Here is a 12,438-nt window from a genome sequence, read left to right on the forward strand (position 1 = left end):
TGGTCATTGAGAGTCAGCCCCACTCGTGTTTCCCCTGCATTCCTGACACTGAGGGGTGATGGCAGCTTGAGGCACCTTCTGAGGTTTTTTTTACCCTTCAAAACATGATTGGCATCTTATTGAGCATCAACATCTGATGACAGCATGCTTTGCTAGAGAAGGGGAGGGGCAAACCGGATTTGGTGCCATCCCAAAAGGCATATATAAGAGATGTTGGGCTTGAGTGCAATTCAGTTTGGAACACATGAGCGATCATCAGGCAGTGAATTCATTGGACTTCCAATCACTCTACACTGCAGACATGGGAGTGCTACGGGTTCAAGGGCTGGTAGGTACACCTGCATTGTTGTTTTACCATGGTTGGTGTTTTTCTGCAATGTCTAGACCTAGTAAAGCTTCTTTAATGTTTTCTGTCAGCCGGTATCTTCATGTCTTTGGCTTTCGTTTTCCAGGTAATATGAAAAAAACTTGCCTGGGATTTCTTGAGCGTTCACTAATGCTTTTACTGTATGTTACATGGGTTTGTTTTTCTTGAATACAAAACTGTCTAGAATCGATTGGGAAGCTTTGGAAACTGTCTCAAGTCTTCAAAATCTTCCCTTGGATTAACCAAAGTCTATGTTTTCAGTCAGGGCTGTAAATCCATGATGTTTCCTGAGCCTCCAAGAATTTAACATGCCATCCGGGGAGATTCTAAAATAAGAACGAGACACATTCATGTTTCACCTAAGAGCTCTTCTTTCGTTTTAAGGTTACAGACAAGAAAAGTGAAGTTACCGAAGAAGCAGACACTTTACAATTTAAGACGTCCATCAGCCAAGAGAGGCAGGATAAGCTGGGAAGTTACAGTAACCTTGACATCAGGGGGGTGAGTGTTAACACCGATATTCCATTAGGATTACATGCGTAGGTGAGTAAATAAATGGAACGGCAATCACTCCTCAAATATAACCCAGAGCTATGTTATTAAACTGCATTTGGCTGACTTTGCAGACTGACAACGCTGACCAGTTAAACCAAGACCTTATTGGGGACCTCGAGAAGATTCCAGAGCTTCGGCAGCAGAAAAAAGCCAGGAGGACATCTGAGCGCAAAACACCTCCAGCATCTCAAACAGTGGTGAGAGAGATAGGTCAAGATTATTAGGCCTCATAAGAACCCTTGATAATGTTTCATATTTGCTTATACAAATGAAGTGCATTGTCAATATGTTCTCCATATCCTGAGATATAACCTGATGAGATGTTCTCGTACGGGTTGTTCCCACAGTGTGATTTTGTTGATGAAGATGATTTCCTGAAGGCTGCTGTGGACAACAAATTGCCAATGATTGAGAGTTATCTCGCCAGGGGTGCAGACCCAAATGCGTGTGATAATGTAAGTCCTACCCCAAATCATCTCTTATGATCCAAACAGTTTAGCTCGCTTTTGAAATCCCCACAGTGCTGATAACCATTCTCTTTTTCTCATGATCCATCTCTATAGTTCAACCGTACAGCTCTACACAGAGCTTGTTCAGAAGGCAATGTGGAGATTGTGGAGAGCTTGCTCCAAGCTGGAGCTCTCATTGAAAACAAGGATAAGGTATAGTCCAAAATGTCCCATGTTTTCTGTTCTATCCATTCCGAGTTCCCCAAAGATGAAGGTATTTCCTATGCTTCCTCTGACTATGCTATGGAATTGGAGCTGCTAAGTCAAGTCTCCCCAATTGGAGAAAAGACAAGGGGCATTTCTACTACACAAGCCTCCCATTTGGCCAGATAAGTTATCCAGATAAAACAAGAAGCCCTGCTTTATGAAATACTGTCCTGGGTTTTGCTCAGCATTTACTAACACATTTCCTACATTAGCTTGTTCTTCATAAATAACAGATCCATCCAACAGAATCCACATGGAAAAGAAATGATTAGAGGTCACAGAATGGTTGAAGGTCAGCTTTAGAAATCTGCCTCCTGTTTTGCAATGCCACATATTAAGGCTCCCAAGCCTCCAGCTTACCGTGGCTGTGGTCCCTAAAATGCAGAAATATTGGTATGAGACACACAGTGCAATTTCAGATGCTTTGCTCATTGCTATTCAAGGCCTGCCATTTTCACTCTGTAACTTGGTGTGATAGCAGCTCAGGTGTTGATGGGTAAATCAGTTCTCCAGACGAGAAATGAAAATGCTGCTCTCCTCAAAGCACCCTTTCTACCATGTTAATATATAAAGCAGGTCTATCTTGTTGCTGTATTTCTATCCAGCATTGCTATGTTGTACACTGGGTTGCCAGTTTTTTTTGTCTTGTACTGCCTACACTAAAACACGTCTCACTAAGCACTTTATTGGATATATGTTATTCTAATATATTAGCAGCGCCTTCCTTTGCTCTGAGAATAGCCTCAATTATTCAAAGAATGGATACCACAACACTTTCATGCTACAAACCTCCCATTCTAGCATTCAGATAGACTGGAAAGATCAGTGAACTCATGTCTATCTTTTTGCATTATCAAACTGGATGCAGTTGTTAGCAGCTGAGTAACTTGTGGCAATAAATGCATGCAAATGCTCAGCAACAGTACTCCAATAGTCTGTGGCATTCAGGCAATGATTGATTGGGATTAACAGGCCTAAAGTGCACCAAGAAAACATTCCCCACACCATTACACCACTTCTGTAATCCTCAGCAGAAATCGCTATTCATCAGACCAGACTAGGTTTTTAACGTCTCCAACTGTCCAGTTTAGAGAGCCTGTGCCCACTGCAGCCTCAGCTTTCTGTTCTTGGCTGACAGAAGTGGAACCCGACTTGGTCTTCTGCTGTTGTAGCCCTCCTACCTTGTGATGTGCCGTAAGATCAGCAGTTCTAGAGATACGCAAATTAGCCACGTCTGGCACCAACAATCAAGGCACATTCAGAATCGCTGAGATTGCATTTTTCTCCATTCTGATGGTTGATGTGAACAGTATCTGAAGCTGCTGGCCTGTATCTGCATGCTTTAATGCATTGCACGTCTGCCACACGATTGGCTGATTAGATGATTGGGTGACCAAAAAGATTGGGAAAGACCAAAGATGTTGCATCATCTGAACAGTCAGTAGATTATTAACAGAAGTCTCCTTTTAAATTCAGCTGTTTTTCCACAGCTGTTTTTCACAGCTGTTACAGACATACTGCTGACGCCAGCCTGTAATTTAACCTGGGGAGGATTAGATTTTGGGTTGAGGTTAAGGTTAGGATTTGGTTTTGGGTTAAGGTCAAGGTTAGGATTAGGGCCAGGGTTAGGGTTAAGATTAGATACTGGATTGTGGTTAAGGTTAGGATTTGGTTTTGGTTTTTAAGTTTAGGGTTAGGATTTGTGTTAGGATTCGGTTTTGGATTAAGGTTAAGGTTAGGATGAGGGCCAGGGCGAGGGTTAGGTTTAGATTTTGGGTTGAGGTCAAGGTTAGGATTAGGGTCAGGATAAGGGTTAGGATTAGATTTTGGTTTGAGGTTAAGGTGAGGATTGGGGCCAGGACGAGGGTTAGGATTAGATTCTGGGTTGATGTCAAGGTTAGGATTAGGGTCAAGAAGAGGGTTAGGATTAGGTTGTGGGTTGATCTTAAGGTTGTGATATTATGCTTTGGGTTGAGGATAGAGCTAGGATAGGTTCTGGACAAGGATTAGGGTTTGGATTAAGGTTAACGTTAGGATTAGGGTCAGGATGAGGGTTAGGATTCAATTTTGGGTTGATGTTGAGGTTAGAATTCGGTTTTGGGTTAAGGTCAAGGTTAGGATTAGGGTCAGGATGAGGGTTAGGTTTAGATTTTGGGTTAAGATCAAGGTTAGGATTAGGGTCAGGATGAGGGTTAGGTTTAGATTTTAGGTTGAGGTCAATTTTAGGATTAGGGTCAGGATGAGGGTTAGGATTAGGTTGTGGGTTGATCTTAAGGTTGTGATAAGGGCCAGGATGAAGATTGTGCTTTGCATTATGCAAAGAGTTTCATGAAAGTAACATATTAAATCTACTTAATGTCAGTAATGCGTCAACAGAACAGAACAGAACAGTAAGATCTTTACTTCAGTGTATTCAAATGCTTCACTGCTGCTATTGCACTGATATGTTGTTGTTGCATTAGTGATCCTCTGTTAAGTTTATTAAACATTTACAAAGGACCAATAATGAATACGTAGGTCTACAGATGTTCCTATTAAAGTGATTGGCGAGTATATAGATGCTGAGAATTGGAATGAGGCAAAAACCATTGGAATGGAGACTAACCAGCACAAACTGTAAACAATAAAGTGTCTGAGTGTGCTTTCCTCCAGTATTGCTAAAGCATTCCTGCTTCTGTCCAGCTTAATGCCACAGCTGTTCACTGTGCGTGCCGTGGAGGAAGCTTGCCTGTGCTCGAGCTGCTCCTGAACCACAACGGTAACCTCCATGCCAGAGACAAGGTGAACATCTGCTCATGTCAGACTGTCTCATAATTAACTGGTATCTTTCCTCTCAGATGTAATACTGACAAATGAGTATTTCCTAAACGCACTGCCCTCTAGCTCCAGAGCACTCCTCTACACGTGGCAGTGAGGACAGGCAACTATGAATGTGCTGAACACCTTATACACTGCGGGGCGGATGTCAACGCAAAGGACAGAGTGAGCCATGTTTTGTGTCCTTATCACTGTCTCTGCAAAGCTGCAAACACAGGTCATTACATCAAGTCTGATTTTCCCTTTCAGGAGGGCGACACACCAATGCACGATGCCGTCCGACTGAACAGATTCAAATTCATCCAGTTGCTCATGATGCACGGAGCCAACCTGAAACTGAAGAACTGCGTAAGTGTATCCAAAGCTTTTCCCACACAGCTGGAAATAATGCTTAGTCCTGAAATAGACATTCACACTGGACATTTTCATCTGTTGTAAATCTGTTTAGCCTGGAATAGGCTCCTTCTGTGCGCTCAAGGCCAGTATCATTAGCTTCAGTGTGTTTGTTAAATTGGATCAGTTGAGATACAAGAGCAGAAAATGACCTACAGCTCCTGAAAACCCAGAATAGTCTCAGACTCGTGTGCTGTTCAGTCTTTAGAACGTGCACGGTGCCATCTAGTGACACTTTTGTGAACACACACCTAAAGAGGCCAAAGCAAGGCATGATGGGAATTTGACATATATATATATATATATATATATATATATATATATATATATATATATATATATATATATATGAATGTGAAAATCATTTCCACCAATTAAAAAGAAAAAAATTATTAGATAAATTACTATGTGATTTTTTTTTGCGACGCGAGGTCATTATTATGAGATACTGAGTCATTTTGATAGTAATTAGTATACTTTCTCAATATTTAACTAATGATTTCTTAGTTATTTTAAGATGATATCCCACTATTTTAAGACGCTTTATGCTTTTGAAATGTAAAAAAACTTTTATATATATATATATAAAATATTATATTATATTCCATATGTTTCAGTATAATGACCTCCTTACAGCATTTTGCATCATATGGTAGTGACTTAGGGTCTTTAAAAAGCCAGTCTTGCCAGAATGATGAACAAAACGGTCCATACTTGTGAGATATGCTGCATGTCTATGTGACTACAGTGTTACCAAAGTCTCTAGAGTGCTGTTTTTCCAGTATCCAGAGAGGAAAGCAACCTTCTAAGGAAAGTGGGAGGGATTTTTCCTAGCCTGGTCATACTACTAGGAATCATTTATTACTATGAGGGGATTCTCAATGCTGCCTTACGCTTAAGGTGCAGAGATGCTGGGATAAACAGTATTCCTGCTTTTTAAACTGACATATGACATATGGTTATCTACAGGAGGGGAAATCCCCCATGGACAGTGTTTTGGAGTGGCAAAGCGGAGCTAAAACCATCCTGGACAACTTTAAGGACCACACTTTCTAACATCCTCTACCCAAGGCCATGTGTTTGATTTCAAGAAGTAAAACTTTTGGATGAGCTGTCAAAATCTGTGCGTTGCGATGCTGAACAAACTCTGGAGCTTACAGAGTTCCTTGTTTTTAAGATGCAAGTATATACATATGAAGTCATTTTGAAGGTTCTGGTAAGCAAGGCAAAGTGATGTGACTCATTAAGTGAGTCACGGTTAGTGGCAGATTGTGAAGGTTATAAAGGAATAGAGCTAAAAGCTGAAATGTTGGAGGTTGGGTTATTTTTGGGCAGCATGTCTGAATATATTTTTAATGACATTTAGAAGTTGTTTCTTTATCTAGAACTTGGTCCCTTTTATTTGTGTACTGTATATGATGATTTTTCATTTTTTGTGGTGATATTTACATGCTGAAAGCACTTAAGGAGACTTTGATTGTTTCTTCCATTGTTTATTGTTTCAGTTTCTCTAATTGCTGCTTGAAATTCTGTCCATTTTTCCAAATAAACATTATTTTCACTTCTGTTTTCTTTTAATAAAGTACTGAAAAGAATGCATGCCCTATGGAATTCATGAGCCTCAAAGTCTCCATATAGAAATAAAAGTCAAATAAAAGTAAATCAAGCAGTAGACAAAGAGAAGAACACACAGCTCTGCTCCTACGTGGTTTCCCAACTAAAGCACTTCAGTTTTGGCTTTTTTGGCAGCTGGAGTTTCTTCTTCTGGCTGCTCACTGGGTGGCTGCGGTCGCTTTATGGTGTGGATGATGCCCAACGCTGTTGCTCGGGTTTCTATAATAGACAAACAATAAAAAAACGGACTGAGCATGATGCTTGTAAATGGCACGTATTACCTTGAGAAGTCAACTGGGAGAAAACAGGATTCAGAAATCTGTCAGAAACACTTTTCTTTTCTACAGTAAAACTGTAGAAAAAGGTGACAAAGAACGAATATATCCAGGATTTTAATTTCTTCTTTGATGTATAAGTATTAAGTAAATATTGTGCTCATGTGTCATCTAACACTAAAGCCTATTTACAACTCTCTGGACTCACTATAATCATTCCGGACAGTCGGATAGTGCTTTCCTCTCATGGTGTCCTCTCAGTGCTATGTGCTGTTGGCAATCTGAAGAGATTGTAGCTGGTTAGCTTTTAGCCTTGCCCCTACTCAATTCCCATGGTCTAGTTTTCTTGAGTCTTACGTGTGTAAGAGTTCATTATTTGTGTTTAGCCCAGTTTGGCAGTTGAGGTAGTCCAGTTTTCTCTATTGAGGGAGCAGACGACACTGTAAAAGCAAGCGTCAGCTATTGTTAGCTTTTAGCCCAGCACGGATCCCTTCTGTTTGCTTGTGCTGAGTTTAAGCTTCCCTGTTCCCTTGCACAGAAAAGTTGTGGTCACAAGGTCTGGTTAGTGTAGCCACATGTATTTCCAAGTGATAACAGGCTATGTGATTATGTGCTGCTTTCCAGTATCAACAACACCATATTCAGATGGCTTTATGCCAACTTTGGGGTGTAAATAAAACATCACTGTTATGTAACTGGGGTTTGTAACTGGCCTGTTTTCTTGCTCTGTTTTGGTTCTGTTGTTGTTTTTTTTAATGAGAATGCAACAGTATTTTGAGGGTCATGGTATATCAGTTCCATAAATTAATAATACATAAATACAGACATTTTTATATTACACATTAATAATGGAAATTATAGAGTTCGTAAGTCATTTACCTCCATGCAGTACAACAGATCGGCAGTTAGTCGAGACCGCAGCTTTAGAGTCCCCCTCAGAGAGGCTGAATATTAGACCTCTAGATTCTGCATTAAGGACCAATCGGACACATACAGTACAAGCCTTCAAACACAACTCTATACAGCCCCAAACAGTGAAGGATACAGATTGGCAATGTCGTACGGACCGCGCAGCTCAAGAGGCTAAATAAAAAAACAGAAAGACAGAAGACAGCTTAAGAAAAAAAACATTGGCTTCTGACAATAAAAGAGGGGAATGAATGCCTGCATGTTAGATTTATTCTTCCCAGAAATCAGTGCTCTTACCATCTCTGCCCCACTGGCCACTATAACATTCTGAGAAGGTGAAAAAGTTTAACAGTCAACTTTAACAGATCAGGCTTTATGATCATGCTATTTGTATGTTGGTGACAGCAAAGAGTATAGTATACATTACCTTTCCTTTACACACAGATATTAGATTGATGGCATTTGTGATGGTGTACGACTTCATGGTGGGGTCTCTGATTGCTGCTGCGTAGCTTATCTCAAAGAACACTCCCCTTTCTATAGCCTAGAAACAAGAGGGACGACACTATCACAATCCTTAGAGAAATAGGAGCTCCCTGATTTTTATTCTTGATAAAAAGCTATATAAAATGTATAAAACCTTAGTGAAAGATCTTTGACTCAAGAATACATCTTTCTTACACCTGCAAATTCAGCTACAACTACTACTAGATTGGGAGGAGGTGGTACAGTGCAAAGTCTTGTTCAATGTGTGGAAAATGGGTCGCAAAGCAGATGTTAATGCTTGTTAAAAAGGAGTGATTGCATTTGGGTGGGGAAGTAGCTGAATTTGCAGGTGTATGAAAGCATTCAATCATACTGGTTTAGCAAAAATCCCAGTCTACAGGAAATGAACTGTAAGGCAGCCACGAAATCTGACCGAACTGTACAATTCTTGCAAGACTGGCTGGCTGAACACAAAGGTCACCTACATCCAGAAATATTGCTGTAACAGTTTTATATACAACTGTTTTTTTGCTTGTAAAAATATTGCACGCTATTAAATCACACTATTCACACTATACGTATATATCAAAATACATATATATATAGTCATATGTACATATGTCAGTTCTGTATTTGTCATTTTGCCTCTATACATCTCTATACACCACCTCTATTTAAGCGGATGTGTGCTTGGAATGTGTGCATGCATGAAATATATTATACATGAAATATTTTAAATTACAGCCATGTTTACATACTACCTCCATTTCACAGGTTTAAAAGTATATGGACTGTTAACTGATAAGCCATTTCATGGTCTGAAACATCGCATCATCTGTCAAACATGGTGGAGGCACTGTTATTGCATTGGCACGTATGGCTGCCAATGGAACTAGGTCACTGCCATTTACTGATGATGTGACTGCTGACAGAAGTCACTCACTGAATAAATGGATAGGAATGTCGCTTCACTGTTAAGCTCTAAAATGACCCAAAACACACAAGGAAAGCAACCCCAGAATGTCAGAAAAGCAAAGAAATAAAGGTGCACGTATTTGTCACTGTACAGTGTAAACCGTACAGCGAAATGTATCCTCCGCATTTAACCCATCTGTGGTAGTGAACACACACTCACACTAGTGCACTAGGGGCAGTGAGTACACACACACCCAGAGCGGTGGGCAGCCAACTCCAGCGCCCGGGGAGCAGAGAGGGTAAAGGGCCTTGCTTAAGGGCCCAACAGTGGCAGCACGCCAAGCCAAGCACGGGAATCGAACCCACAACCCTGTTATCGATAGCCGCTGAGCCACCACTACCCCAGTATGGACTGTACTTAAATGGCAAGAGTCAATCACTTGAACTCACACATTGTGTTTACACTCTAAATGTGTATTAAGCATATAGTGTAACCAAAACTTAACAGTAACTGATATAATATTATATATATTTGAACTAACCCCATTTACTGGTGACCTTTTGCAGTGGAAAGGCTGCTTTTCATTGGCTGCTATGCAAATGATGTCCACATCGTAGTTCATGCAGGCTGCCTGTTGCCACAAGACACAACAACTTTACATAAGCAAAACAACAAAAACAACAATTTATCATTTTTTTCCAAATCAAAATGTATGCATATTCACTAAAGCCATTTAACTTACATGGAAGAGTTTCTCTGTTTTGGGATACACAGCCAAAAGGTCAAAGTTTTTGTATTCGTTGGTTGGCCTCTGCAGTGGACATCACATCAGAATATAATAATACAGAATCAGATTAGGCATAAGATTTTTGTGATTTCAGCTCATAACAGCATCAGCACTAAGCATTTGAATTACACTTACAAAGTGAGAGGCATCTGTGGCCACAACTGTCAAACGGTTCAGCACTTTAATTGGTCTGGATTTACCCTACATGACAAAGCAAGTAAGAGCAGGAATTGAAAACAATTACGAGACTCTCATTTTTATGGACAAAATGCTTCACAGATGTTTTATGACTAGAATTTAATCAAGTCACCTGTACTGTTGGAAATTTCTCAAAGAGCTCTGCTAAGGGCTGTGGTTTAGGGATTTGCTGTCATCAACATTAACACATAAGAACAACATTAGTTCACAAATGATTTACCATGTGCACATCTCTGGCATACACAGACATACATTAAGAACAGTGAATTACCTGTTTCTTCTGTTGCCCCTCCACTACATAATTTATTGCAACTGTGGAATAGCCGACTGGAAAATAAAGAAACAAATTAGATATAGTCTTTAAGATGTACTTATAGTACATCTTAAATACTAGATATAGTCTCAAATGTACTTAATACATTAATCGGGTAGAGTTAAGCCACATTTAGGACAGACATTCCTGCACCATTTACTTATGCACAAATCAAGGGTGCCTTATAGAACTACCTCATCTGTGGATAGATGTTACTATAAATGACCTTGTCTGTGGAAACCAGTACAATAAACAACCCCATCTGTGGAAACCAGTACTATAGACAACCTCATCTGTGGAAACCAGTACTATAGTCAACCTCATCTGTGGAAACCAGTACTATACACATCCCCATCTGTGGAAACCAGTACTATACACATCCCCATCTATGGGTACCAGTTACTATAAACTACCTCATCTGTGGAAACCAGTACAATAAACTACCTCATCTGTGGAAACCGGTACAATATACCACCTCATCTGGGAAAACCGGTACAATAAACAACCCCATCTGTGGAAACCAGTACTATAGACAACCTCATCTGTGGAAACCAGTACTATACACATCCCCATCTATGGGTACCAGTTACTATAAACTACCTCATCTGTGGAAACCAGTACAATATACCACCTCATCTGTGGAAACCAGTACAATATACCACCTCATCTGTGGAAACCAGTACAATATACCACCTCATCTGGGAAAACCAGTACAATATACCACCTCATCTGGGAAAACCAGTACAATAAACAACCCCATCTGTGGAAACCAGTACTATAGACAACCTCATCTGTGGAAACCAGTACTATAGACAACCTCATCTGTGGAAACCAGTACAATAAACAACCCCATCTGTGGAATCCAGTACTATAGACAACCTCATCTGTGGAAACCAGTACTATAGACAACCTCATCTGTGGAAACCAGTACTATAGACAACCTCATCTGTGGAAACCAGTACTATACACAAACCCATCTATAGATACCAGTTACTTTAAACTACCTCATCTGTGGAAACCAGTACTATAGACAACCTCATCTGTGGAAACCAGTACTGTAGACAACCTAATCTGTGGAAACCAGTACTGTAGACAACCTCATCTGTGGAAACCAGTACTGTAGACAACCTCATCTGTGGAAACCAGTACTATACACAAACCCATCTATAGATACCAGTTACTTTAAACTACCTCATCTGTGGAAACCAGTACTATAGACAACCTCATCTGTGGAAACCAGTACTGTAGACAACCTAATCTGTGGAAACAAGTACTATAGACAACCTCGTCTGCAGAAACCAGTACAATATACCACCTCATCTGTGGAAACCAGTACTATAATGTAATCTTAGGAAAGGTTTAAGGCTCTCCAGTCGTGGAGGTTCTGATCCCTACACACTCTGGGGATTTCTCCTACTAAAACACATCTGATTTAACTCAGCAGTTAATTACAAGGTTCAGTTGTTGTGTCCATGCAGGGGAAAACATCAGCAAACGGTGCCCAACCTCTGCTGCTACAGAAGCTCCCTGCCCTCTGCCCCGGCAGACCTGTACTAGAGCGTTTAGCAGCGTTTAGTATCTAACTGTCTGAAAGTGAAACTTACGGTGAGCAGCTGTCTCTATTGTGCTCTGGAGCTTTGTCTTGTCAGTGACAGCGGTGATGTTTAAATCCATAAACACAGACATCTTCCTTTCTGGTCTCTGTAGTAAACATCCAACTAAACGTACAACACATCCAAAAAAACAAACTTGTTTATGAATACTGAACGTATTCTCTCGTTTAAAGTTAGTTATGAGCCTTTTATGATACTGCAAAACTCTAAATATTGTAGCAAAGTAGCTTCTTATAGCTGTGCTAACCCACAGCTAGCTAGCAGTTCAGCTTTCTGAAGCATGGGCACGGTGTAAACATGTGGTTTTACATTTTGAAACGGTGTTCTTGGGATTGTAGTTCATTTGTGAACGGCCATGCTTTAAGATGTACCTCAAGCTGAGCTTGGAAAAACTACATCATCACGACTTCCGCTCCCAACCGTTACTGCGGCTGTATGGAAGCACTCTGATTGGTGCGATTTGAACAGAAGACCGCGGC

At 40.4% G+C, this 12,438-nt stretch overlaps 2 protein-coding genes across 2 annotated transcripts; one reads left to right on the top strand and one right to left on the bottom strand.

Moving 5' to 3' along the window:
• The first annotated feature begins 301 nt into the window (after positions 1 to 301).
• Positions 302 to 5,904, top strand: ankrd1b (ankyrin repeat domain 1b (cardiac muscle)). The gene is made up of 9 exons (XM_072667700.1): positions 302 to 328; positions 752 to 868; positions 994 to 1,119; positions 1,270 to 1,377; positions 1,486 to 1,584; positions 4,321 to 4,419; positions 4,522 to 4,620; positions 4,705 to 4,803; positions 5,818 to 5,904. Exons 1-9 carry the CDS (start codon positions 302 to 304, stop codon positions 5,902 to 5,904), a joined length of 861 nt encoding a protein of 286 aa, XP_072523801.1.
• A 432-nt stretch (positions 5,905 to 6,336) lies between these two features.
• rpp30 (ribonuclease P/MRP 30 subunit) lies at positions 6,337 to 12,227 on the bottom strand. The gene is made up of 11 exons (XM_072668061.1): positions 11,951 to 12,227; positions 10,305 to 10,360; positions 10,146 to 10,202; positions 9,971 to 10,036; positions 9,791 to 9,859; positions 9,590 to 9,679; positions 8,074 to 8,190; positions 7,944 to 7,973; positions 7,783 to 7,820; positions 7,617 to 7,696; positions 6,337 to 6,681 (listed from the first exon to the last, which is right to left on the bottom strand). Exons 1-11 carry the CDS (start codon positions 12,030 to 12,032, stop codon positions 6,566 to 6,568), a joined length of 801 nt encoding a protein of 266 aa, XP_072524162.1. The 5' UTR covers positions 12,033 to 12,227; the 3' UTR covers positions 6,337 to 6,565.
• Positions 12,228 to 12,438: the final 211 nt, after the last annotated feature.

This window comes from Salminus brasiliensis, chromosome 22, assembly GCF_030463535.1.
Source record: "Salminus brasiliensis chromosome 22, fSalBra1.hap2, whole genome shotgun sequence".
NCBI lineage: Eukaryota > Metazoa > Chordata > Actinopteri > Characiformes > Bryconidae > Salminus > Salminus brasiliensis.